Below are 27,786 nucleotides of genomic sequence, written 5' to 3'. Positions count from 1 at the left end.
AATTTCAATAATTCCTTGTTTATTATACAGTATTAAGAGTTCCAAAAAGCAATCACATACCCCAAAACACTTGGGCATGGATTCTACATTAATAACTTCAGCAAAGTAGCATACAAACAAGCAGGTTTTGCAGATACTGGTACTAATTTAAGAGAGATGCCAGTACAATTTAATGAATAATGAATACCTGTGCAAGTTTAAAAGATAAATGTGTGTACAGATAATAGTGTGTAAGGTTTGAAGAGGGTAAGCTTATAATTAACTAAGTAGTTTATTTTCCTCCTTGAAGGAATTGTGTCTTGAGAATTGTTTTCACACAGTTTTGCATGAAAAATTATCTCAAAGAGATCTTTAAAATTGTTTGACAGAACTGGTTTGAATACGGGAAGACTGGGGCGACTTCCATATCCCTTTTATACCAGTTCCAAATTCTGTTCAAATTAGAAACCACATCTGCCTAATCCAGAAAAGATGCATTTACTGTTGAGAGAACACCCACATCTGCCAGAAAAATTATGATGAGAATTTTACACCATTTTGAGAAGAAACAACCATATTAGCTAAAAAGAAATAATCTCAAGAAAGTAGAGAGACACACAAGTCATTCTTAAAAGATGAAAAGACTCCATTTTATTATTCTCCATCCTTTGATGGTTGTTTGCTCTTCTGTTACATGGAGGAAAGGTATGATTTCTTTGGGACTAATCCTAATCACAGTTTCAAAAGACAATACTGACCAATGGGGAAATTCAAGTTCTCAGGACCACTGCATTTCTCCCAACTAGGACGCAAAACCAGACCTTTCACTCTACCACTAGGCCAAACCAGTGGTTGGTTTGAAGGGTTTTACCCCCTCACAAAAAAAAAACCAAAAACCAAACCCTTCATGTCCAAACTTTGTTTTATGTTTACCAAGATGAACCTGTGAAAAACGCAAAAGTCTACAAAAATCTATTAAGACCATCATTTTAAAGAAGAGGTGCATAGGTGTCAAGGTCAGCAAATGGTCAGTCTCAAGAGGCTCCAAGTAATTAAGAGTCTCACAGCCTATGCTCAACATACTTTAAATACAGATGAGGATCAACATTTGGTTTAACTCCTCACTGAAATGCAGATCTAAGTCCTTTTGGTCTTTCCAGTGAGTGAGGAAGGGAGACGTAAGAGTGCCCAAACCACAGAGAACATGCGCATATGCTCATTTTATTGCACATCTGCCACATCATTTGCTCAAGCATTCACAGAGGATGTGGAAAACATGACATGAAACATCCAACATTTGTCCAAAAGGACAATTCAACAGCTGAACCACATGGTTCAAGGCACGTAGTTTCTTCCATACCTGAAGCAAGCGTTCTTGCTCATGCTGCCACCTTTCCTGGCGCTTTCGCTCTTCTTCTGGATCCCAGGACCAGAAATTGAAGCGCTTGTGTGAAGGAAAACCAAGTTATTAGACTTTGACACTATACTTCACACGGCTACCAGAGAAAGCTGCACTTCATCTGGCCCACCCCTGGCAATGATGTTAAAATGGGAAATTGAGAAACAGATAATGGTTCTCTCAGTTAGCAGACAATATTCTTAGCTTCACTGACACTTGGGATTGCCCACAGGTATCCAAATGATAAAATAATAATTTGGTTTGCAAAGAAAGGCTTGGGAAACTTCAACTGGAGGGGAAAAAAAGGAAAAAGATCTGAAAGAAAGCTCTAAGCAGCACCGAACAGAGACGCCTGCAGGTATTCAAATTTAAAGAAAATATGTATTTTTATTTTCTATAATTTTCTGCGCAACGTGCAAAGCAATTTGTGATTGTAAAATATAGTCTCTCATTTCATATGGCTGCCAAGACAACAGCCTATAGCCTTGTTTTAAATTTTTATCCATAATGAAATAAAATCTCAGGCTTCAGTAAGGACCTCATTATGTGATACATGTTTAAAATCCTTATAATCAAGGGCAATTTTAAACACTTGATGTCCTATTCCTTTCCACTAAGAGTCATATTAGAATCTGATAGGAAGAGATAATGTCTATGTCTATCAAACAGAATATGAAATACTGTGTACTTCAGTGTAGCTTCTGTGGTGGCGGTTTTTGGTTCTTTTTTTTATTGGGGAGACAGTAGGATTGTGGTCTCTAATTTCTATGCATTTCAAGTAGAATGGATAACTTGGAGTTACATGTTATTTTGGGATTATGAAGATTTAGGGGTTCCAGCAAACCAGTACTGTGTAGCAAGCATTCCTTCCAGATAAAGGAAGAACACATAAATTTCAGATTCAGACCAAGTCTTGATTTGGGTTGTATTTTTTCTCTCATTATTTCTACGAGAAATAAATTCTTATTCCAATTTGGGGATGTTACAAGACAGTTTGCTTAAAAACATCACTTTTGCTAAACACATATCTCTAAACGAAACAGTGATGCAAAAAAGGTACTCACATTTGATTTGTCACCAGTATCAGAATCAGCTACTAAAAAAAAAAAAAAGAAAACAGAAAAATTAAATTTAACACAGCAAAATGTGCTTAGGCTGCAATGTATCTAAATAAAAAAGCTTCATGTTAGTTTCCTATTTGCTCCCGCAACCAAATGCAAGGACGAATCGCAAGCAAATAAACCAGAAAAACAGATTACACCCATCACCAACAAAACTACTTTCTACCTGGGTATAGACGAGCACAATATTAACTAACATCAGGTTCTACTCTACCGCTAGCTAATGCCATCTACTTCTGGCCACAGACGTTAGCAGTGTTCAGACTCTGAGTGTTACCTATTTTAATCTACTTTTCCCTTCGTGATTCAGTGCAAGGAAGGAAAAAGCACAGCAAAGCTAAAAGGATGGGACTACACTATTCAAGAGTCACAGTTATGAAGAGAGCCATTGCCATTCTTTATCCAAATGTCTTTGAGAATGGGGCTGATTTAAAGAAATTAAGGAAAAGGTATTTATAGGCAAGTAATTTCATTTGGGTGCCTGAAACCAGAGCATCACAACCAAGTGCAGCCCAACAGCTCTTTGTCAACTGTGCAGCAGGAATAGACACTTTCTACGAAAGCAAGAGGTAGAACAAGTCCCCGTCATCATCAGCTTTCGCCCCGGCCCCACGTCCGAAGACACCTACGACTGGAGGCAGCAGAAGGGCTGAAGCTGGTCTTAGCGCCGTGTTTACCTGACTGCGAGAAAAACTGCGAGCGCCGCCAGTTGTTGCGAACCCTAAGGGGAACCGCAGCCCCGCGGGGCGGCTCTGCAGGCGAGGGCACGGAGACAAAACAAGAAACACAGCGCGGTCAAAAGGCGATGACGGACTCTCAGACCCGAGCCGCCTCGGCCACGAGAGGGGTTTTGGCTACTTGGGCCCATCACAGCTAGTTTACAGCGGACCTGCAGATCACGCGGACTGCCCGTATCTAAATGCTACGGTGGTAACATGGCATCAAATTACAGGAGAGCTCTAGAAAACTAAAGCAAGTCAAGGGCAACCACCCCTTCAAGTCTTGGCATGGTGCTCGCGTTCGTTCCCACTGCACATACACATTTTAAAGGACTATGTGACCCTTTCAGCGCTTTACGTGCTGTGAACACTAGAGAGCAGCCAAGTGTTTCAGCGCTCTCAGAAAATAGGCGAGACCTACAATCTGCTACTTGATGTTTGGATTGCTTCATGCCTAACATAAAATGATGTTGTTCTCAAAGTCTGTTTGGAAAGTACCTCCCCACTTAAGTGAGATTTCTGTTCCTTTTCAGAGAATCCCGTTTTCCACAGCAGATCACCTCCAGTAGTTTCAATCTTGAAAACACTGGGATAATCAGTATATTAACTATACATAACTAACAACCTAGTAGGATCTCAGGGGGGAGAAAACTTCAGATGATTTTTCTCTCTCTCTTTTGCAGTATCTACATACATACATCTCTCAAATCAATATAAAATCGAACTACTAAACAATCTCAAGCAAAACTTTGTCACAAAGGCAAAAAAAAAGTTCTGCTTTGCAAGAATTCGCGATGTGCACAGGTCAAATTCAGGGACGTGGCCAGATATGTGTATTGTTCATGTACGAAAAGGAGCTCCACATGAGCAGCTGAGTGCAGAATTTGTCTCCAGAAGTTTTTGCTGTGAGAGAAAACCAATCACTAAGCCATTTTTGTCTGTGAGCAGCCGTACTAATAAAATATAATACTCATTGACAATAATACAGCGTTTATTGCTAGGTCAGGTAAGTGCAAGACAGGGCTCTCCCTGCCTTGCTCTGTGTCACAATTCTGCTGTTGTTTTTAAGGGGAACAGCTAGAAAAGTCCTTTGCATCACAGAAGCCACACTACCCATATCAGTCAGATGCAACTAGGAAGTAACCATTTTATCTCCAAAACTTTCCAGGTCATTGATTAGGCAATTCTCCCTGAACACCACCCACACACGTCCAGTTACTGTCTGGCTGAGTTCTCCCAATGCTGTTTGCTCACCTTGTAGAGTAGAATTATGCAGAGTAACCTGGCTGGTCTCGGGTAGCTTCTTTAAAAATGGCAATACTACGCTTCCCTCTTGTTCCAGGGCTTTTGGTTTCATCACCTGTTCAGCCATTTGGGAGCAAAAAAAAAAGCATTCAAAAATCTACAGGTTCAATCAAAGGTTAACTTACACCCTTTCTACTTTTTTGACTCATCATTATCAAAGATGAAGCCCCTATCTCCAGAATTACAACCTGAAGTTGCAATACTGAAGTCCTAGAAATAACCATAGCTGTTTGTTATTGACGTTCCAACTGCCCTGAGCACCAAAACCGATCCTAACCCAGGACTAACGTCTAACTTACCTGACAGAGCAGTACGGTCATGGCCATTTGTTACCTGTGCCACCACCCGCCCTGCTCAGCACTTCAAGAGGACTAAGAGGGTAAGCTCCACTGTCTACACCTTCCGGACACTCTGCCCTCCCGACACGCAGTGGGACTGGGGTTTCCAGGTTAAGTTCTCATTTCTGCTCCAGCCAGTTTACAGGTTCAAACACTGCAAGCAGACACTGGGGAGTTCCTTTGGAGGGGCAACTCCCTGATGACCATAGGATTTGGCACAGAAACCATCCTCCAGGGTCATTCCCTGAACCCCTGATGTGACATTATATAAAGAAAAATAACAATTTGCACAATAAACATTTCCTTGTGAGATCCTCCTTCTTTTTTGTCTTGTTTTCCATTCCGTCTCTTTCTTGCCTGTACCTACCTCCGGTATAGCAGGGCATGCTGCTTCCTTCTGCTGCTCCATTTCAGGTTTCTTCACATCTTTCTCGTTTGAAGCAGCTTCCTCTGAAGGGACAGGACTGGGAAGAAATTCTAATCTCTTCACAACAGGGCTGGCACAAGCTGCAGTTGACTTCAATTGCTTTTGATCTGAACCTAATCCACACATAAAAGAAATAACGTTGCAAGGTTAAGTCATCTTTTCAAATAAAGGGTAGACCTATTTCTTACAATCCAATTTCTTACTGGATATACTGTGTGCCCATAAACTGGATGCTTTTAAAAAAATAATATTTATTCTTCAAAACAGGCAAAATTAGTCTCTCAGAGAAGACAAGGCTTTAAGGGTGAAATTCACCTGATAAAATGTAAATGCTTAGACTTGACCTGGGCACCACGGGGCACCCTTCATGGTCAACGAAGACAGAGAGGCAGTTCTTGGGGAAGAGTCACCCAAACTATTTTAGACATTTCTCTTTGGCTGAGATGAGCTGTAACATGCCTACATGTAACAACATGCCTATTGAGTTACAAATCTCTTTATTGTCAATTCCTGAAGTTGTGTGATGAGTCACAGAATTGTAGGGTTGGAAGGGACCTCTGGAGATCATCTAGTCCAACCCCCCTGCCAGAGCAGGGTCACCCAGAGCAGGTGGCACAGGAACGCGTCCAGGCGGGTTTTGAATGTCTCCAGAGATGGAGACTCCACCACCTCTCTGGGCAGCCTGTGCCAGGGCTCTGCCACCCTCAAAGTAAAGAAGTTCCTTCTCTCTCATCCTATCCTAAGATGCTACCCAGAGAAGTAGCTATACCACAATTAACATGGTCTCACTATCAGCACTGGAGGGTATTCCAGCTTGGCTGTTGCCACTAAACCACGTCAGTCAAGCATCAGAAAACGAAGAAGCTGTGCTAAGAGGAAGCTTTGAACTGGAATAACCTGGTTAGCATTCAGCTCTTCAAAAAACCCAAGTTTATGCTGGTTTATGGGAGGGGGAACCAGGAGCACATGGGCCTACAGCTGAAGACTCTGACAGCTCACTACTGTCAGCTGGTACCACCACTGGAAGCAGAGCAGTTTCCAGCATCCCGGGCAGTGCACAAGCACCCAGACATCTCTCTAACTACCTAAAGCAGAATCTCAGCTTCAGATCCTGTAGAGATGCACTCCAAGGCTCCACTACGAACCTGCACACAAGCAGAGACAAGAGCTGCTCCTGCTGCCTGGCAGATGCACACCACTTTGGAGCAGTTCCCACACCATTAGTGGCACAGGGGTCACAGCATGCAAGTATCTGGCTCGTACTGAACAGCAGAGGAGGTTGCTTATTCTACCAGAAGGTAACACAGTTTGGACCACATCCATCCCTCCAAAGCAGACATAATGAAAATCCACGTTCCTTTCCCATTTCAGCTTTTGCAATCTTATCTCAGTTTTTCTTGGCAGACAATATTAAACTTTGCTATCAATTCTTAACATTTAGCATTTCTCACAGGTGTGGAGCCTGACACAAGGTGGCTTTGTGATTTGTAGACGAGTATCACCAGCTCATCACTGCTGACTCTTGAGAGGAGAATTTGGTTGGTTCACCACAAGATTGCAGCTTCTACATCAACTGCCAGGTGCAATTCAAGATTGCTAACCTCTGTGCATTGGCATCTATAAGCCAAAGTAATTAAGTCAGCTGATGAGCTCTTGCTAACAGCCCATGTGCTTCAGTCTTGCAGCACATCAAGAAACGACTGTAAAGGTTCTAATCTCGGAGGAGTGGTACCCCATTGACGTTTGAGGGCAAAGCTCAATTGTTTAAATCACATTTATCCTCAACAAATAGGAGCATTATGCTTATATACCAATTACAGCCAAAGGTCTCATTTAAATATCTACTTCAAACAGTGCTTTTACTTACCTATACCAAGCTGAACTTTGATAGACCCATTTAAAAAAATTAACAACAAAAAAACACCATTAACTTAGTATGATAGCAGGCAGTAGATAAAATGCTTACTCAAAGGTAACGTTTCAGAAACGCCCTTTTGAGGAAAGTAGCTTCACATTTTACCAGTAAACTCCTTTCCCCAGGTCAGGAATCATGCATAAAGGCTTTAAAGCAGAAAATCATGAGTGTGCACAATGCCGTCCATTTAAAGTCCCTACAAAATGCCCCTTCCTATTCTCCTTCTCCATTTCTTAATGTCTTGAGGGAAAAAAAGTATTCCTGACAGACAATTTCTGCCCTGATCACTTTCTGGTTACAGCACGCCGTGGCACCAGCTTTTCATGCACACAAACAGCAGAGCAGACAACTCGCATCCTGAGCAACGTGCAGTCAGGTGTGTCATTTCAACCACACAATCACGGAACAGCCCAGGTTGGAAGGGTCCTCAAAAGATCATCTGGTCCCACCTTTCCTGGAAAAGGGACCCTGGATGAGATTGTCTAGCACACTGTTCAGTCGCACCTTGAAAACCTCCAGCCATGGGGACTCTGCCACGTCCCTGGGGAGGTTGTTGCAGTGAATGATCATTCTTACTGTAAAAAAATATCCTCTTTCTGTAGAGATTTCTAACATCTTCTGCATTTTCTAATAAACCCTCTTGGTGCCGCTGCAGATGCACTTATGGAAGTCCTGCTGCAGGGTGGGCCTAACCCCCAGCCCCGGGTGGGCAAGGGCAGGGGCAAAGGCAGCAGGAACAACCCACCTGGGGACGGGGACGCCGGACTCGCAGGTCCCACGCTTCCAGGGCTGGCCTCAACCTGCTGGTGGGCGGCTCTATCTGCTTCCACCGGAGAGGCCTGCAGAGAAGAACGCAGCAGAAACACAGTGAGCACAGTGGAAATAAAAGTATGTGTTAATTCCTCAAGGCAGTACTTGCTGCTGCTTTGTGATGTGTTTGAAGCAGGCTGGTTTACAGCTCAGCAGGGAGCTGGGGAGTACGTTTCGGAGCACTACGTGCCGCTCGGGTGTTGAATCACTGGGCTTTAATCTCCTTTTCAACCCGTTCATCAGCAGCCATTAATGTGGTTAGTTTGGAATAGCTCCTACGAGCTTTTAAAATTGTAGGATATCTTGGATTGTGTTAGCTGGAGATAAGCATACATTTCACCCCTAATTTCCTCTTCCAGAATAACACAAAAACGTATGCATTAGTGAACACATAGCACATACTAGGGTTTGAAAAGTGGCAAAGTAATTAAATACTTCCTTTATTTCACGGTTGTCTAAACAATCTGTTATCTGAAGGGAAAAGCCAGAGTCAGTATTAAAGGTAATGAAATACTTGAAACACTATTACGAGAGGACTGAAAAAATATGGTGAGACCTTATCGAGCCAATAATCCAAATGCCTTTGAAAAGCCAGCTTCCTGACCCAGGACAAAGCTGTTGCAGAGCTAAAACCACACTGTCAAAACAAGGGTAGCACTTCAGCTGATCTATTTAGCAGCTTCCGCCATACGTCGGCTTTCCCAGGAGGCAAATCAAGAAAAATCTGCAGCAAACCAATCAGCCACTGCACAGTGCTTCTAATGCATGAAAGATCTAGAAAACGGCACATTCAACAGAGGAAAATAAAAAAGCAGACTAGTTTTAGAAACAAAAAATAACATATTTCAGAAGTAGTCTATTGTAGACTCGCTTTCCTGTCCTCCTCCCACCCCCTCCATCTCATTAACAGCTGCAAGGGAGGAAATCTGATGAAATTTCCTCTTTTCTGGGGGCTGGATTCAGACCTCCACTTTCTGCACGGATCCCGTTTCCCATCCCTGCAGACCCACATGAGCCTACGGCCCCTCATCCGCCCGTGCCCCATGAAGAGCAGACCTGGGCTCTCACAGCTCGGTCATCGGGGACGTCTGCTGGCAGTGCCAACAGGACGCCAATGCCTGTGGACAGACTTTGGCTCCAGAGAGCTTTGCTGTTGGCAGTGCTCGGGAATCCCAGCCTCTCCTCCTCTCTGGAAGGAGGCATGCTCCAGAGAGGAGCAGGGAACGTGTCTGGGAAGATGCCCTGTGAGGAAATGGTGGGGACCAGTGTGGGGCTGTGGCCAGGGGCAACGACCCGGGCAAGCCCAGCGGGCAGCGAGCAGTGCTGGGAACAACAGAAGGAGCCCGCGGCTGCCAAGGGCTGTGCCGCCACCTCGCAGCAGGACAGGCGCCAGATCACAGCCACCAGCCTCTCCAAGTGGCAGCGCGCGTCTCCTCCGGCGCCTGCTGGGGCTGGCTGCCCGCTGTCCTCCCCACCTCTTTCCACTGCACACTCGCCTCCGCAAGGCACAGGGACACGTCCCCCTCCGGCCTAAAAACGGTTCTCAAACTGGACGAGGCAGGGGGTGAAATACACACTCCAAAAAGGCAGCATGGAAAACTTCTCCACCATGTCCACCTCTGAAGGTGCCTATAGGGCAAACAAGGCACAGAGGTCCCCCTCCATGTGTCACACTCCAAGGAGGGATAGTCACTGGAGATGAAGCATGGGCTAAAAAACAGGCCCCAGAGAAATGCTGCAAAGCCTGCAAGTCCCATGCCCCAGAGATTTGCCCCTTGCCATTCTGTTGCTCTTTCCTCCCGTATAACCCACCTCTCGCTTCCCCAGCCCATCATGATGCCAGCCTGTGTGTCAGGGACAGCTTTCTCCCTGAAAGCCCCAGCAGAAGAACACTGTAACTAAAGAAAACGCCTCCTTCAGTCCGTCCTGGCTCCTGACACAACAGCAGTCACAGGAGAAGCTACTGGAAACCCTTCCCAACCTTGCTCAGTGCAGAAATGAATACCTCTTGTCTCCACAAGGACAGCCAGGCCAGCGTAAAAGGCTGTCCAGACAGGTTGTGCCATCTCCATCCTCGGAGATTTTCAAGACTCGAATGATCAAGCCCTTAGCAACTTGGTCTGATCTCATGCCTGGTCCTGCTTTGAGCAGAAGACTTAGCTAGAGACCTACAATCCGAGTTATTCTGTCATTCTACAACCTACAAACCTCCGTTAAACCTACACGAATGGCTATTATCAAGAACTCAAGGTTTGCCCTAAACAAGGTGGATTTTAACTGGAAAAGCAAGAGGCACCTACCCAACAATTCTACCCGCTGCTCCATAAACCCTTCCAAAGAAATTGTTGCAAATTTCAATTATTAATGTTTATGTCGTTATTATTTTTGGTAAAGTAATGGAATTCACCCTCCACTCTTAAAAAGCAACTGCCCAAACTGAAAAATTAAAAAAAAAAAGAAAAGATGAAACTGAGCTTTAATTTCAACCTCAGAGGCTTTAAAGCTTTAAACAGTGATAAACTGGGGCCAATACAAAAAGCATTAAACAGCATTACATACACCCAGGGAAGTCAAGTGCTGATGGCAGCTGGAACTGGGGAAAGAGCACAGCCACTCTGGCCTCTCGGAGGGTTTAAAAAGCTCAGCGAATGCACAAACATGAGGCACTTTTATCACCTCTGAGTTTAGAGTTACCCCAGGAACCTGAACATGGTGCTGTGTCATGTAGCTATCCTGCACAAGTGCAACAACTAAACCTACCCATAACCTATATCCAGGAGGTTGGTATTGACATAGATGTTATTTATAGAAATTCTTTCAAAGAGGGAAAAAAAAATAATAGAAAGAGCTACTACTTGCTGCTGGAAAATTGAATTTTGCAATGGCATGCTACACAAGTTCTGTTCCTGCTCACGAGACTTGACTCTTCCTCCTCCCTCCGCTGAGCAATTAAATGCTAGTGACATAAAAGCTAAAAATATAAAACTGATTAGTAAGTAATTTATAAAAAAATTAAGTCAACTTCACTGGGGAACTCTCTCATTCCCACTGTATCTAATTCTATTTATAATACCCAGTAATGTAGTATTACCTAGTATTTTATCCACAGGTATATGATACACTTAGGAAAATTCCTGTACTTATACAGCCGATAAAAGGTCTTTTCTCCCACAGACTATCACCATTCACATTTCATAAATATTTTGTAATCAAATGATGATGTTATCACTGATCACGAAAAATGCATACAAACATTTAATTGTACCTAAGAGTATTTTGACATGGACACTGAAAAGCCAAACAACTTGGTGAGTGATGTTCCCGAGGGGTTTCAGAGGAGCTCTCAGGCTTTGGGATGAAGGACCGGACCCAGGCAGCCTCTGGGCACCATCCCGCTGCAGCCACATGCCTTCGTGTGGGCACAGGTATCATTCTGCAGGGCCACAGAGCCACTCCATGTCACACAACACTTCCTTGCCCACCGCCACAGGCAATGAAGCCTTCAAGGGAAGGAGGAAAAACCTTGCTGTGTAAGGCATGTGGTTATCTTTGCCCCCAGATCCAGGCTGGTGTGAAGACTCTGTCCCAGGAACCCCTGAAAACTGAAGAATGCCATCTACTTGGATTGATGTTTTTATTACCCCGTGTATCTAGCTGCCCAGGAGTTAAAGTGAGCTTCCCATTTAGGATTTAGAAGCCTCAGTCCACGATGGAAAGTTAAATATTGTGATTGCAGTTGCAGTTATGAGCATGTCAGTATGAGAGGACAAAGCAACACCTCAGTTCTGCTAACCCAGGCATCCATTTAACAAAGACACAAGCACAGCTGGCTATACAGTGTTACCAACCAACTATTAGCCATGAAAATAAATCAGTTCAGTTTGTGGCAGACAGGATTTTTATCCCATTTCAGCCCAAGTATTTCTTTAATTAAGAGCATTTTAGAATTATCCAGAAATAGCCACATTGCCTATTGCTGTGGCAGAGCCTCACACCCTTATAAAACCCTAAAAATACAGTAACTAGGAACTCCTAAAACACCGAACGTCACAACTACTACAAGAATTCAAACTCCAATGGAAGTTACAGTAGAACTTTATTAATCCTTATTGTAAATTAAATCAAAACTTAGGTCAGTTAACACTACTTGTACACAAAAACACGTGAAATATCATTACTGCATTTTCTATGAAAACATGGCAAAACAAGCTGTCTGGAACCGCGAGAATGCAGACATATCGCAAAGAATCAGGTTAGAACTACAGTTTAAATTCTGTAAAATCACCCAGGAATGAAAGTGGTTGCAGTATCGATAGCCACACGTAGAAATTGTCTGAAACATCGCTTCTGTGACTGAAATTGTACATGCATCATTGACTTTAAAATTTTCATACGATGGTTTCCTCATCAAAGCTAGTGTTTTCTGTTGTTGTAAGCAGTAACAGTGGCACGACCAAGGCTAAGTGCCTTGCATGCTATGCCAGTACAGTACTACAGCCAGAACACTGCTCTGACACGTTAAGTCATCTGCTTCATCTGGCAGCTATGTAATGCTTTACTCAGGCCAGCTAGTACAACCAAAGATCAGGGTGGATCAGTAATTGACAGAGAGGCCTTGAAAGTGTTGCAAAGTATTCCTGCTAGTCATTTTTCTAGAGTTATTACTGCTCAATTGGGACATAAAATATCATAGACACTGAAAAGTGCACGGGTGTCTGGAGGACAGGAGACACGGATGCTAGATTCGTAACCAAATCCTGAGCAGAGCTCCCTTCTAGCTGCTTTGAAGCTTTGCTGCTCTCACTTCTCATCCTAAACCTTTCTCCCTCCAGGTAGTCCAGCCCTCTGCGCATCTTCCCATGTGTGGTTCAAGGCAAAGCTGTCAATCTGGAACAGATGCACTTACTCTACAAGTGTTTCTTGTAACAAATCAAAGAACAAAGACTCATCCTACCAGATATGTACAAATCAGGATTTCAACGCTGCTCTCCTGTAGCTTGGCCAACAATCCCCAACCACAAGAAAGCTTATACTTTAATCTCAGTTCAATCAGTGGATTTTTGAAGATGAAGGAGGGTGTTACTTGGATATATAAAAAAAAGTTTATTTTGTGCCAAGCATGCAGTGAGTAGAAATGGACAAGTTTAAGCTAGCTAGCAAAAAATTAAAAGAAAGCCAAAATCTCTCCCCACCATCACCACCCCGCCCTGATCTCTTTAAAGTTGCTGTCTATATTTATTTTTTTTTGGTTGATCAGAGCAAAGCTACAATTACAGCTATAACAAGCCAATAATTTCTAAGCGCTCATGCAAAGATTGGTTAAAATAAAGTGATGTTACTCAGCGACAAATTAATTCCCCTACACTAAAATCTGCACAAATGTTGTTTTAAAACAAAACATTTACTTTGCCAACTTCTCATTCAAAGAGCTAAAGGATAACACCTTCTCAGCATTTGTAATGCGCGCAACTGTTCTGTACAATGGAAAGACAACATGACCTAAAGGCTCCAGGTAGGACCAAAGTGAGGAGATGATTCTCACATTATCGTTGACATTGCCACTGACTGACCATTCAGTCTTCAGGCCATTTGCCCCTGTTTCTCCAGCTGCAATAAGAGAGGTGTGCTTTACCTACTGCCTCTCTTAGCAACACATCACTCCACAAACACCAGTGGGATATTTTCATCCTGCTTATAAACCAAATTTATCCTTAGCCTTAAATCACAGGCAAAATTTGCTGAGCTACTTAGAGTAAAGGTAAGTCTCTTGTAAAATCCTCCCCCCCCCAAATCTAAGTACTCCACCTATACACTACAGACACAGGTATAGTTTTTTAAAAATATTTTTCTTTACCATCCTTCCCACCTGCTGCAGCTTTTTGCATCTCATCTCATAGTAGATTTAGGCAGGAGTTACATATGTTTCCCAATCAGTCTCTGATTGCCAATCATTATTTGATTCACATATAGATGGGGTTCTTCCCCATCAAAAAGACAACTGATGCTGAGGTCTCACCCATAAGAAATGAGCCCTACACTTCTCTAGCTCCCCAAAAACCTCAATCATATTAGTGTCATAAGTGGTGCAACTTGACTAAACCGCTTTCCAAACTTCAGGCCAAAAGAGTTGTTGAAGTACAGCTGCACAGCATCTTCTGGTATTGCAGACAACGCCTGAGGCCAGCTGGACAGATTTAGAGCAGGGCTACGGAGCTTCAAAGGGAAGCCTGCCAGGCGGAGAGAAGACAGGACTAGTCCATTTGACAACTGAACCGAAACAGCAGGGGAGCAGCCCTAAGAGGGATGGAGGAACAGGAGGAAGGGGCTGCAAAGAACAGGAAGAGAATCAGGAGGGGAGGACAGGAAGGCCAAAGGTAATGGATATATGAAAAGGAATATATACTTCACAAAAGAGACTCAGGGCAGAAAAGGAATGAATAAAATACAAAACCAAAATAAATCTCAAAGTGACTAGAGGGGGGAAAAAACCCACTAGAAAGAGCATCTCTTAACAGGCAGAGGAACTAGTGTCTGTGAATGTTATTCAAAGCCTGGGAAGGACATAGCTAGCAAGAACTATATCAGTAAAGGCAAGTATACAGATAAAGGCAGTGAAAGGAAGTTTAGAAAAAGCTTTGAAAACATGCTCAATTTGTAAAAGTTTTCTCAAGGCAAAAGAAATGTAGTTGTTTCTTCCACTCCGGAAAGCTCTGCTTCTTCATCTCAGCTGCATTTCCATCCCTGTTTCTGTCGCCGCCTTCTCCTGTCCTAAAAATTCAGTAGCGTTAAGCATCAGACATAACTATAGCCCTGGTTTCTCCTCATGGGAGGCGACAGAGTGGCAGTTTCAGAAGGCTTTCTTACTTCCCAGAATGTGTAGCTTGGCAGCCTCATCCTGCTGGAGCAAAAAGCAAACCCCTTCTTCCCCTCTGGAGGGCTCACAGTGACGGCTGCAGAGTTATTCAGCATCCTGCCCACCAACAGGCCCCGCGTTATCAGTGGGAGAAGCCCAGGAGGCTCTTTTCTTTCCTCATTTGGATCCCCAGCCTTCCTAGGAAGGGTTCCACCTCCAGAGAGGAGTTTAGCGTTTCAGACTCTACAGATGCTGGCTGACATCGTTGTGTTAGTTGTCCAGAAACCAAAGTAAAATAGGTACAGGGAGAAGGCTGAATGAAGCAAGTCCATCATAGCTGCCCAATTCTTGCAGGTAACGAACCGCATTCATATTGAGCTGCGCTGTAGCAGTGCTGGTCTGCACCCCAACACACACAGTGAAGAAGCCAAGTATCAATACCATGCCCCATCTCTAACCTGGCATCTAAGCCCTTTCCATCCATGAACAAGGGCACTCCTCCATGCCCAATAGCTAAATTACTGCCTATGCCTTATTCTAAGGCATGGGGACCTGGAAAATCAAAACAAAGCAGCTAGGTAAAGAAAAGCAAATCTCTAGAAGAAACAGAGCTTGTAAATTTTACCTGGGCTGGAAGCACATACTCCCTTCCAGCCACAGACAAGTCTCCTTCTTCTCCCCCGCCCCCATCACACTTAGTGCATTCTCCTTGTTTCCCCGTGGAGGATCCCCCCTCAAAGCAGCCTCCTCTCCTTGCTCTACCCTTGACTTGCTTAACACACATACCTTTGCTTGAAGCTGAAATGCCAGGAGTAATTATAGTGGTTTCCACTACCCGTGAAATCGTTTCACTTCATGAAATCATGAAGCTAGTGATATAAAACTCTTAGAGCAGAGAAACTCTGTCAATAGCACCATTTGGGTGCACGCTCACTCTCTCTAGAAGGCTTCATCATTAAGGGCACCCAAGCTCACAAACCAGGAGGTTACTCCACAAACATCAGAGTCACAAGGAATCAGCCTCCTTTGCCAGTATCATCATGACGGCTAAGACACTGGGAACTGGACACAGAAAAATCTGTGGTCAGCTGTCCACATCATCCTCAAAGCTGTAGAAAGGGAAGGATGAGGGGGCATCAAACAGGTACAAATACACCTAAGCCCTAACATCGGGTTTTGCTGCTGAATTTCCTCTTTACTTTTCCATAGCTATGCTGGTTTAGAAATCCTAAAAAAGGAGACATTAGCACTTTTAATTTTTCTCCTTTTCTGATGGACACTGTGCTTCTAACCTACAGCAAGCTGAGGCTCTTCTTCATCCTCCAAACACTCTCATTACCAGCTCCCCCATATCAGACACAATGCTTACCTGCCTTTTCCCTTACAGACAATTAATTCTGCCAGGAGCAGCCTCTGCTCTGCCATCCCTGCCTGCTTTCCTGCAAATCATTCACTCTTGACTCTATACCAGTTTCCTCTGACAGGATCAAGTCCATGCTTATGGCACATCCCAGCTCCCATGCTTGCTGCAGGCTCCACAGCGTGCTTGTCCATGGCCAGAGGCTGGCATGAAGCAGGGGAGTAAGATAAGCCCTTTGGCATGAATGAACCATCACTCCCAGGGACAGATCCCTGCCCGTTCCCTGTTATCCATCTGGCCAATGCTTGGAAGGAATCTGAGATGAAAGCAAAAATTATCATACTCAACTCTCACAACATCTCCGATTCTCTTTGTTGTTACACAGAAAAGAAGGGCCAGAATCCCCCCTCCTGCCACTTGTTTGCAACCCTTTTAGATGCTTTATTTGCAGTCCAGTCCTTATTTCTTACTTTGTCTTTACCATCTACTTTTATTACAGTTTTGTAGCATCTAGATTCCTGCTGTGATATGCTCTAGTTTTATTCCTGCCTTTTTCTCTGGGGAAGAGGGGGAGAGAAAGATGAAAAGGTAAAATTAATTTGTTTCCTTGATAAGGCAGTTAAGCAGCACGATGGCCCCTCCGAGCATTTCAATAGCTTATCCCCTTTTCTAATATTTTTGAGACGGGAATGAAAGCTGAATGCTCAAAACTGCCAGCACATCCACATCCTCTTCTTTGAAAACTGAAAACTGAGACTAATTATAATGGCTTGCACAGTCCAATTATGTTGCTGATCTAATCAGCTAACATCAGGAGAAGCGCTGAATAAATCTGCACAATAGCTGGGACACAGAGTCGATTTCTCCCTGGCCCAGCACATTTAAAGCATGCTTATCAGCTACATGACATCCAAAAAAAAAAAAAAAAAAAAGATGATGGTTGCAAAAAGTTTTTTGAACCTTCCCCTCCCATTTCTCTACCCGCATCCCAAAGGAAGAAGCCTTTCATTTACAAAGGATTTTCTTCCCCCCGCCCCCCCCCAGGCTGGTCTGGGCACACCCTCTTGAAATAAAGCAAACATAAGCACTCGGGTTTCATTAGTTAGTGATTAAATACGTTATGAGACAGAAAATTGGCAGAGAAAGTAAGGCTGGTTTGTTCGTGTTGGTCTTACTGTTGGCTCTTTGTGCACACTCTGAGTGGCAGGCCTCTGTAAACTGAGCTCAACACTTGTGGGGTCCTTCTTCAACTCTACTGGGGGCCTGTCCCCTCTGGCTACTCCGTCAAATTTCAGAGATCTGCTTGGTGACGGAGTAAATATTACTGTTGTACACTCTTTATCCTTCTCTTCCACGCCGTTGAAATTCTCTCCATTCATGCTGACTTTTCCATCTACCTGCAGAACACAGTTAAATAAATACGCTGAGGCAATTAGCATTCAAAGGAATTTAGGAAATTAGGACTTCAACGTGATATTACAATTGTTAACACAGTCTGTGCCACTAGTGAAGGACAGAGCCAAACACATTTCATTCAATGGGCTGAGACAGAAGAAAACTCTATTCCAGGGGGGTCATAAACAAAATACAGACAGAAGGTAATAATTTCTCTGGATTCCCTTGTTTCCCACATTGCGTTGTCCCAGTAACATACAGACAGCCTTTATATGTTTCGCAGATCAGTGGCCTTTAAAAGAACAACAAATCTTCATGTTAAATTTAGACCAAAACTGCTGGGTTTTGCATTGCCTCATGCAAGAGGCAAGCAGGTTTTCCAAGACTAATTACACTGATGAACTGCTATGTAACCTGATGACCTCACCACAGTATTAGTAGACCATGCTTTCTGAAGCGCTGTCATGTGAACTTTGAAGGGTCAGGAGCAGCAGAGTTCATCCTGTTCATAACATTGAAGCAGGGAACCAGAAAGTAAAACTGGGCATTCCACCTTCTCTACGAGGCGATAAAATAAATAGCTGCTTTCCCAGAAAATGATTTTATGCTGTCTCCATGAAAAGGAGAAAGCAGAAACAGTTTAACTACTTTGTTCTCAGGGTCAAGCGAGCTCCTTGGTGGGCATATATTCCCACTAAGAAAACCTTAAGCAAGGAAGAAAATACAAAATAAGCTCTTGGTTCTTCCTCTGCACTGATACAGCTTCCTCTTGGGACTTTAATACTTCATGATTATGTTCTGAATGGAGGTGGCATGTAAAGACTTCCTTCAGTTTGGAGGGCTGTTTGTAGAAGCCATGGTATAGGTGAAAAAAGTCTTGCTACAAAGAACTCGCCAGCCATTCACCATCAGAGGGCCCTGCTGGAGAGAGACCAGGAGAGGATGACCAGGTATCACTAACACCATCCTGCTCCTGTCCAGCTACAGCACAGACATTTACAGGCTTGTCAGCACGGGTGAGTTTCAAATAGACTTGAAGGAGGGCTTTGCTACTCTCTGCACAGAGATCCTTCCTTGCAAAATCACCACCACGGGAGACAACGCAAAGGTGAGGGAGTAAATATGGACAGACTCTTCTCTGTTTATCGTTGGACTTTGGGGGAATAATGGCATGGATCAGTGATTTCTTAGAGAAGCTATCTGGGATATACATAGTGATTAGTCATTTCAGGTTTCTCCACTGCATAAACAAAAAACAGACATGAAAACAAGCTCACATGTAAGCCATTCCATGGGAACTTTTCACTTATTTCACTGCTACTGAAAACTGATGCAACAAGTGTCAAAACTACTTTATCAAATGTAAACACAGTTTAAGAAAACAAAGTTCTTCCCACCTCATCCTCCCTGCCCCACTCCTTATTTCACCATTTACTTATCTTCAGTACTTTATTTCTCGAGTAAACAGCTTGGATACTTCAAGAGCAGAACTCCAACTTAGCATATGCCATCAGCTCTAAGCTGGGGGCAAACTCCTCCCGTGGACTTCTTGTATACGCGCATCCACAGGTCTGTTCTCTATCTGAGGGCGATTAACTAAGGGGCTATCTCCAAGAGGCTGGGCATCCTCATCTCTGACAGGAGCATGGGGAGGGGAAGGCAGTTAGCACCTTGCGCAATCAGCTCCCAGGCAGAGGAGAAACAGCCCAGCTCCACGGTTTCACCTCTTCTGACTACTTTTCAGATGAAAAAGTTCCCTCCCTTTCCTCACTGCCATCATCCACTCAACACAGTAATACTCTTAGGGTTTATTTCCAAACCCAAGTGTGGGCAGACACCGAGCCGCAAGTCTTCTGGGACTGTGTGCTGGTTTATCTACTAGAGAAGCAGGTCATGAAAGATCTCAGAAATAAAAAAGCCAGGAAAACACTGGCAGGTCACACCATCCATTTTAGTGTCTCTGTTTAGACTAAGACATTTCTCTATTTATATTAGGGAGGAAAACCAAATGTTTGAATGATCAGGACAGATGCCCTGGCTGCAGAGTTAAACAAACATACTCCTTTCCTTCTGATCTGGAGCAAGTCAACACATTGTCACCAGAGCCCAGAATCATCCACAGACTGGTGTTTCAGGGGAAAATAATGCTACAGCTACATGTGCTAGGGAATGATTCCTACTGAGACAAATCACATTCTTCCACATCAAGCGAACAAGACCTAGGCAGGCTTTTAGTAGTGGTTGGTGGGGGGGGAGAAGCAGCCATGGGTTAGTTTCTCCATACAAGAACTATATATGCATTAACATGAAGGTCATACACACATATATCTTCGTCCTCTGAGGAAAAAAGTGGCATGGATCAGAAAAAAACTCCCCAAAGATCCATGATTCACTGTTGTCTAAAATATAAATGCCAGGGGAACGCTAGCTGAGGTATAGGAAAAATAGGAATTACCGGTTTCACGTTTCAACTAGGAAACATGGTGGGGGGGTTTCCACAAGAGCTGGGGCAGACTTCAGGAAATTACAGACACGACAACACGCTTTTTCAATATCTTTACAAAGCTGACTTATTTTTTAAAAAGTAAACAACCTGAATATAGATGATAGCAATGCTACTGGGACATCAGCAGGGCTGCAGGGACCCCTGCATGCCACTAGCAAAGTAGTAGACACCAATGGCAGACACAAGGGAACCTGAACTCTACGAGCTGTGGGCACCCATACTTCCCACAGCTTACAACAAAGCTACAATGAGACTTGGGGAAGCTCCAGTTTTGTCACAGGCACTGTGAGAAGCAGATTTCTTCCAACTTGATGTATTCAGGCCTGTTCTCTCTAACACATCCCAGTTCTTTGCTTTCTCCACCATTCATTCAGTACCTTACTCCCATTCTCCACAGCCACCCAGCCCAAAGCTATACTCAGGTTTCATACCCTAGCTTCAGTCTCTTTTCCTATCCCCTTTGCCCACAAATCTCCTAGCTGGCTCCATATTCCAGGCAGCCTTGCTTTCGTCCAAGCGCTCTTCTTTTATTCCCACAATCTTTATGCAATTCTTGCAACCCTGCACAGTCACTCCACATCTCTCACCAGCAATCCCCAGTTACACCGCTGCCCCAGTACCAATCTGTTTCCCCAAACCTGCACAGACAGCCTACATCCCCTCTTTATGCCAGTGAAGCAGCTTTCCCCGTTCATCCCCGGTGAGAAGCATGTTTAGGACAGACAGTATCCTTGGGCAAGCTGGCTCTTGACTCTGAAGGAGTAAGGACTCTCCACACTGAATACATGCACACTGCAGTGTTTCAAAGGCTTATGACTTGGCTGAATGGGACAGACTTGTTTGGGTATGGCAAAAACCAGACCCCTGACACAAAAGGGTTCCGATTTTCCAGGGTCTGTTTAGCCTGGAGAAGAGAAGACTGAGAGGGAACCTTGTCAATGCTTATAAATATCTAAAGGGTGGGTGCCAAGAGGATGGGGCCAGATCTTTTCAGTGGTGCCCAGCGACAGGACACAGGACAAGGGGCAACAGGCACAAACTGGAACACAGGAAATTCCATCTGAACATGAGGAGGAACTTCTTTACTTTGAGGGTGGCAGAGCGCTGGCACAGGCTGCCCAGAGAGGTGGTGGAGTCTCCATCTCTGGAGACATTCAAAACCCACCTGGACACGTTCCTGTGCAACCTGCTCTAGGTGACCCTGCTCTGGCAGGGGGGGTTGGACTAGATGATCTCCAGAGGTCCCTTCCAACCCCAACCATTCTGTGATTCAGGTCTTGCTCCCAAAGTCAAGGCCTCACGTTCCCTGCCCCTTCCCTTTTTTTTTTTTTTAAAACAAAACCCATGACAATGTACTTTTACCTAACCTCTTTCTCGGAAAATGTCTTGCATTTTTCTTAGAGACCTCCCTTTCCCTGTCTTTCCCCAAACAAATTTAGCCTGAGGAAAAATAACCAGCACAAATATGTCAATCTGAACAGGTCAAGTTTCTAAAAAGACTGGTAACGAAGAAGAGATCACTAGACTGGGCAGCACAGAGCTGAGTTTTATAACATCAGAATGCTTCAACCATATTCTGCTTAACTGCATTAAACATTTATACGTTTAGGTGATTTAGTTAGGATCTCCTTTGCATCCTGATTGACTTTGGGGAGTGCAACGTATCCTACCTTAAAGCTCTTTAAAACTTCCTGTGTATTTTTGGGCTGGGAGTAAGGCTTGGGTGTCAGCATAGGCACAGCCTTGGAGACAACACTTTTGCTGGGAGATGTACGGCCCGTCGAACCGCTGGGCTCTAGTTCAGTGGTGGGAACAATGGTTGCTTCAATGGTGGCAGTGAATTTTGGAGCAGGCAGCGACTGTTGCCTTAAGTATCTCAGAGGATTTGGGTCTTTCAGTGGGGAATTTGGCTCCACTGAATGGCTTCTTTCCAGAATTTTTGGCATCTGCAAACGCTCAAGGACAGCTTCACTGATAGTGAATCTTTCGATGTACTGCTGGAGGATGCTCTCAGCCTCCTCCTGCGACTTTGCATTCTTGTATGCCTCATGAAGCTCCCGCTCTCTTCTCTCTCTGCATCAGAGACAACAGAAAAAAGATCATTGGACTGAAATTAACACTGGAAATCACTCCTATTTCCCTCTGCTCCGTCAACATCCTTCCCTCTCCCTCATCCCAGGCTTGCAGACATAGCTGCCCACAGCCGCCTATCACGTATGGAGCACACAGCAGTTTCAGACACGCCTCTGCATTTCAGTAAAAACAAACAAACTTACTTCTCTTCCACAATTTCTCGGTAGGTTTTGATGCTTTTTCTGCGCTCGTTTGTTCCGTCTCCAGACAATAACCTCTCCATTTTCTTTCTCTCAGCTTCTTTTTTAATTAAATCCTGTGAAGCGCTCCTTCGACGACTCTTCCACCGAGCCAGGTCCTGCGAGAGAAGGAAGGCACCTGAATGCAGAGCTGCAAATAGCTAAAAACCGGACACAGAAACACTTGCTCCCATCACCTGCAGGCAGCAGTTTATTTTAAAGAGAAAAGGAGATTGTACCAGAAAATGAAGATGTTTCCTGACTGATTTTCCTCCCAACAGCAGGATGCAGTAAGGATTTCATGGCTCCACTGGTGTATTTTCATTTTGGCTTTGTAGTGTTGCAGAAGGGCACTAGGTAATAAGACCAGGAAATCTGGTCTAAAAGGACCAGTAAAGGCACTCATTTTGGGATGTTAGGGACAAAATCTGATTCCCCAGGAAGATGAAGTAGAAAAATTATGTTTGGTGAAGAATTTTAATAATCAGATGTGTGGAAGACAGGAGTCGACTGGAGGAAGGGATGTCATTTCACCATGAACTACAGCCGCACTGAGAATCTGCCTTGGAAAGCCCAGTCCCATGCTATCAGCCAACTACATGCAAGCATGGTTGACCCATGCCTTTTTTTTTTTTTTTTTTTTTGACAGAAAAGTCCAGTGCAGCATCCAAAAATTCTTCCTCATGGACACCCTCCAATATTTTGGGTCAAGATCTGAGCAACACAGGCTAGGGACTAAAGTGGTGCATGCCTGGTTGGGTTGAGACAGGAAAGAGCAAAAAGCCTATGTATCCATCTATGTAGATATGTCCTTGCTGAAGCAATGATCGTATTCTTTTTGGAAGCTGTCTGTCCAAAATTGTCCAGAAGATCCACTGATTCTGGTTCTTTACCGTTCCTGCAAAACCAGCCTGACATTAAACCAGAGAGCCACAGGAGATACCTGTTATGGGCACCTATGTCTTGCACCCTGCTTGGGTTATGAATTCACAAGTTTGGGAGAGTACAGAGACAAGATATTTCTCACAGTAAAAGTATTACAGTAAAGAATTTTTCTAGTATTACAGTAAAGAATTTTTTTAAGCCATAAAATTTCTCTGCAATTAATCAGTAAAGGAACAAAACTTTACACGTAAAAAACAACCTCTGTAGAACCTCTGCAAAGAAAAATAACTTCCTAGGAAACTGCAGCGGCACATTTTTCATTAACTTTACAACATCAGGAGATTAGTATACAGATTATATTTCATGCACTCTAACAAATTCTGGTTTTAATGAAAACCAGAAATTCTGCACACATACTCAATTCAAAGGCTATTTCATTAATTACATGGTTCTCCAAATATTTTAATTGCATTTTTATTGGTAAACAACAGAAGGTACTGCAAGCATAACTTACTTTATTAAAACCAGGAACAAACCTTGTCACTTTTAATTTAGCTTAAAACCACAAATTATTGACGTTAGACTCAAGGGAATGCTCATTAAACTATTTCTTCACATGACCTACATATATCAGTCTATAATCCCCTCCTTGAAACATAGGCCTTTCATTTTCCTCAGTTACTAATTATTCTCATTGAAGTACCAAAGCATTTCTTTATTCAGCTACTCCCACTATTGCCTGTTGTTTGGAAATTAGTTTTTCATTAGCAAATTTCATAACATAAGCCCTCCTCCTCTTTTTGTAATTAAAACCCAGACATATTTATCTTTTCCAGCTCTGATACTTTAGAATAACAATAATAAAAAAGCCATGAAACTGTTAATTGTTGGCAAATTTACAGCATGGGCACATAAAAAATATGAGACCATGAATGCGGTGTCGCCTCCATAAAGCCCTCTGAATGCCAAGGACATTCCAGTAAGGGCATTTTTAGTACCTCTTCAGAAGTTTTAGTTCAGTGTAGAAGGTGCTGAGGGCTTAGAAAACTTACACACTTTAGCTCAGAGGATTTTCCATTCAACAGCACAGAGTTCTCAAACCTCTTGAATGCCTTTGGACTCATTCTTATCTCTGCTGGGAAATCATGGCTTCCCACACATACAGACCTCTCAGCTGAAGTTCTTCATTGTTTTATTACAAAAAGTTATTTCTTAGTGGTATATACTGTTCTTTTTTGGCCTTTTCCTTGAATTTTCTACCAAAAACCTCTCTGAGACGTTTCACAGTAGCTGTCCTTATAATGGCAAATTACTGTACTAGCTGCTTGAAAAGATGTGTTTTGTTTTGATTAAAAAATATGCCCCAAATTCCTTACTTAAAATCAGTCTTTAAGAACGAACAGAGTTTATACTAAAACTCCTGATACCAACTTACCTGCAAATCATGCTTTTCAGTCCTTGCTAATTTGCTGAAGATAGTGCCAAATGCCAGGACATTGAGGAAAGAGGGTTTGGAAAAGACTTGTAACCCAAGTAGGGTATAGCTAACTTGAAGGGCAATTTGTTTGCTTAGACAAAATGGAAAACGTTAGCATTTTCTGTATCTATGCAAACTGATTAAAGCCAAGCCCAACCTATTTATTCACTGTCCTGCTTAGTTTTGTATTTTGTCACTTTGGGTATTCACTATTTAGAGAAGTTGGAGAAGTGAGCCATTAGAAGCTGCTTTCTGCTTCCATTTTTCCCTAATCACAGTTTAATTACATTTTTTAAAAAAGCAAATTAGTTGTTGGGCATGCAGAGGCACCAGAAGACCTCGTATTCTGTAATTTACATCAAATTATGAACTTCTGTGCTTTTAGCAACAATCCATTGCAGGAGAAGGGGAGGGGAATAAAGTGCTCCTGGTTATTTTAGGGGTACAGAGCAACTGTAGATGTAGCGGGTTGTACTGTTTTGCCTGGCTAGCTGGCCTCAACGCCAGCACTGCAGATGATGTCGTATACTCACGTCTTGCCATCTGGTCTCGTCCTCTTTCAGCTGGTTGTGTACGTTCTGCAGTTTCTCATGGCGAGCTTTGCTGTGAGGCTGAGTCACAGCTTCTTCTTCACATCTCATGTCAAACATGCTCATGCTCCTGAACAAGGGGGAAAAGAAGAGGTGGCGCAGCATTATTCGGAGGCTCGTATTCCTTCAGCTTGTTAGAGCTAAAGCCACACGAGGGTGCTACAGCAGAATCAGACACCTGCACCGTTTCGAAGCTCCCAAAAGTAGCAGTCCCCTAGAAGGCCCAGTTCGCATCCCTATGGCTCCCACACAGTACTTCAGGCATTATACTCCTCAGCTTTCTCTTGTTTTTGTTATTTGACTGCAACTTTGCCTCTCAGTAAGAAGCATTACTAACGTTATGCGTCTGTCAATAGCTCTTATTAAAATCGTCCTGTTCAGAACATTTTACTTTCTGAAGGTTTGTTCCCAGTGAATTTTCAAGATGCCGCCAATGAACATCGAAGACAGAAGTTTCCATTTTAGTGTAAAACAAGAGAGGCTTGAGAAGTATATTACGGGCAGCATGGCTGGCTAAATGCTATTGCTACAAAACCGGGGAGAGCCTGCCCAGAGAAGTACACGCAGCGCAAACAGCATGGTACTTCCTCCTCTCCCCTCCCTGCCTCAAAGAAACTCAATGCTATCAGCACCAACTCATTAATACAGCTAACCTAACAAAGCGAAGCTGACGTTCAGGATAAAACAGTCTCTTTTTACACATACTATTTCTGTCCCCGACCTTTGGAGAGTTAAAGGAAAAAAAAGGTCATGGTTTGATATTATACATCCATTCGTATCATATAAAGATTTTCATATGAAGATAAAGTACTTACTGCTCCCCCCCTACTACCTGTTATTAGTAAAACATGACCTCAGTTGTGCCATTAAAAGCAAAAAAAAAAAATAAAAGCCATGCAATTCCACAGGAAGTGATTTCACAGCAGTCTTCAAATGATCGTCTGTAGCTGTAGGTGAGCCAACAAGCCAAATATTCCCATTAGCAGGAGAAGCACCCAATGAAGATAAAATTGTAGGCAACTGTGTCCACAGTAATCAAAGTGAACAGACACAGAAAGCTGTGCATATATGTATTTAGCCAACGTTTGTATTCAGGCAAGCAAAGATGGGAATGAACCGCTCTCAAGGGAAAACTGAAAGGTCAGGACAGCGGATGGAAAAGGACATGCACAGATCCCATCCTGTCTGCAGGTATTTACTCAGAAATGAAGGACAGAATACACATGTTATTGCCTTTACGCATGAACAGCAAGGTTAGCATAATACCATGCTTCACCCCTTAAACAGAGTGCTGGGGGGTACGCTAATCTGGGTTTCTCTGTGGGTTGTATTGCTCAGGATTGGATTGGAGCACTCCTAAATAACAGAACCTAAAGAGATGGCAAGTTTTGTTGTTTTTAAAACTAATGGCATATCACCTACCAAGGGACATTTAAATATCATTCATATTTTGTAGACTGGTGAGATGCATAACTTGCAATAGAATCACCCTTAAAGGGTTTATTCCAGTTTAAGAGCTTTTGAAACTCACACTAAGAAAGCCTTTAGCGTTAAGTATTTGCCACCTTGTGCCTACTGGGTCAAACCGGTTGTGTATTTCTTTTCTTGTACCCTTCCCTCATGTCAACAAATTTTTCATTCCCATACAGTAGAAGAAAACAGAAGACCTGAAATGGTGGCAACTGGTTCCAGCAGAGTGCATGGGTACTTGCCTTCTGCCACTTGGGATAGGAAAATAAAAATACTTTCTACCAAGAGTCCCTAGATGTCCTAATAAAAGGCCAACATTTATCCCCTGTGCTCACTCAGGTCTCCCAGGGTGTCCAAAGACAGCAGAACCAAAGGTTTTATAGCTATTAACAATGCAATAAAAGAGGTACTCTGGAGAAGTCTTCAGCCTAGGCCAGGAATCAAACTATACCCTACAACCCCACATGTACCTTGTACTCTAGTTGTCACCTCCTGCTGCTGGGCCTTCATTGCCATGGATAAGCAGCCAGGTAGGTTCAAACATCAGCTCTGCAGCAACGTGTTATTGCGCAAATATATCTTCTCACAAGAGCAATCTGAAGAAGTCGCATCTCAAAGCACTGTGCTCTGCTCTGACCAACACGTCATAACCGTTAAGGAGAACCACCTACTTTTCTGAACACATGGGCAAGGCCAACTGAAAGGTCTACATCGACTTCTCTGCTTGAGAAGTTCATCCTTAGAAAAGGATCAAAGGGGCCAAAACTCTGAACTGCTTCCAAAAGACACTTTCACAACGAGTCCCACATCATTTCATCCTATTTCTTTTTTATATAAAGCACAAATAGCTCCAGCCCATCACTAACACCTGCATTAACAGAAACAGGTTCACTCCTTCCTTCAACCATGCGCTGGGCCAGCAGGC

The 27,786-nt window shown here is 43.4% G+C and overlaps 1 protein-coding gene across 5 annotated transcripts in view; it reads right to left on the bottom strand.

Moving 5' to 3' along the window:
- The window catches only part of LIMCH1 (LIM and calponin homology domains 1), a 182,544-nt gene that overhangs the window by 14,377 nt on the left and 140,381 nt on the right, over positions 1 to 27,786 (bottom strand). For 4 of the 5 annotated variants that reach the window (XM_063336356.1, XM_063336358.1, XM_063336359.1 and 1 more), the window contains 9 exons: positions 25,335 to 25,461; positions 22,404 to 22,558; positions 21,798 to 22,200; positions 17,402 to 17,623; positions 7,949 to 8,042; positions 5,229 to 5,401; positions 4,473 to 4,578; positions 2,443 to 2,474; positions 1,340 to 1,423 (listed from right to left, as the gene is read on the bottom strand). In XM_063336356.1, the coding sequence (XP_063192426.1) occupies positions 1,340 to 1,423; positions 2,443 to 2,474; positions 4,473 to 4,578; positions 5,229 to 5,401; positions 7,949 to 8,042; positions 17,402 to 17,623; positions 21,798 to 22,200; positions 22,404 to 22,558; positions 25,335 to 25,461 (1,396 nt within the window). The remainder of the gene's footprint in view (positions 1 to 1,339; positions 1,424 to 2,442; positions 2,475 to 4,472; positions 4,579 to 5,228; positions 5,402 to 7,948; positions 8,043 to 17,401; positions 17,624 to 21,797; positions 22,201 to 22,403; positions 22,559 to 25,334; positions 25,462 to 27,786) is intronic. The other variant, XM_063336357.1, reaches the window with a different exon arrangement.

Source organism: Chroicocephalus ridibundus, chromosome 5, assembly GCF_963924245.1.
Source record: "Chroicocephalus ridibundus chromosome 5, bChrRid1.1, whole genome shotgun sequence".
NCBI classification, from domain to species: domain Eukaryota; kingdom Metazoa; phylum Chordata; class Aves; order Charadriiformes; family Laridae; genus Chroicocephalus; species Chroicocephalus ridibundus.
This window is presented reverse-complemented; position numbering and strand designations above follow the sequence as displayed.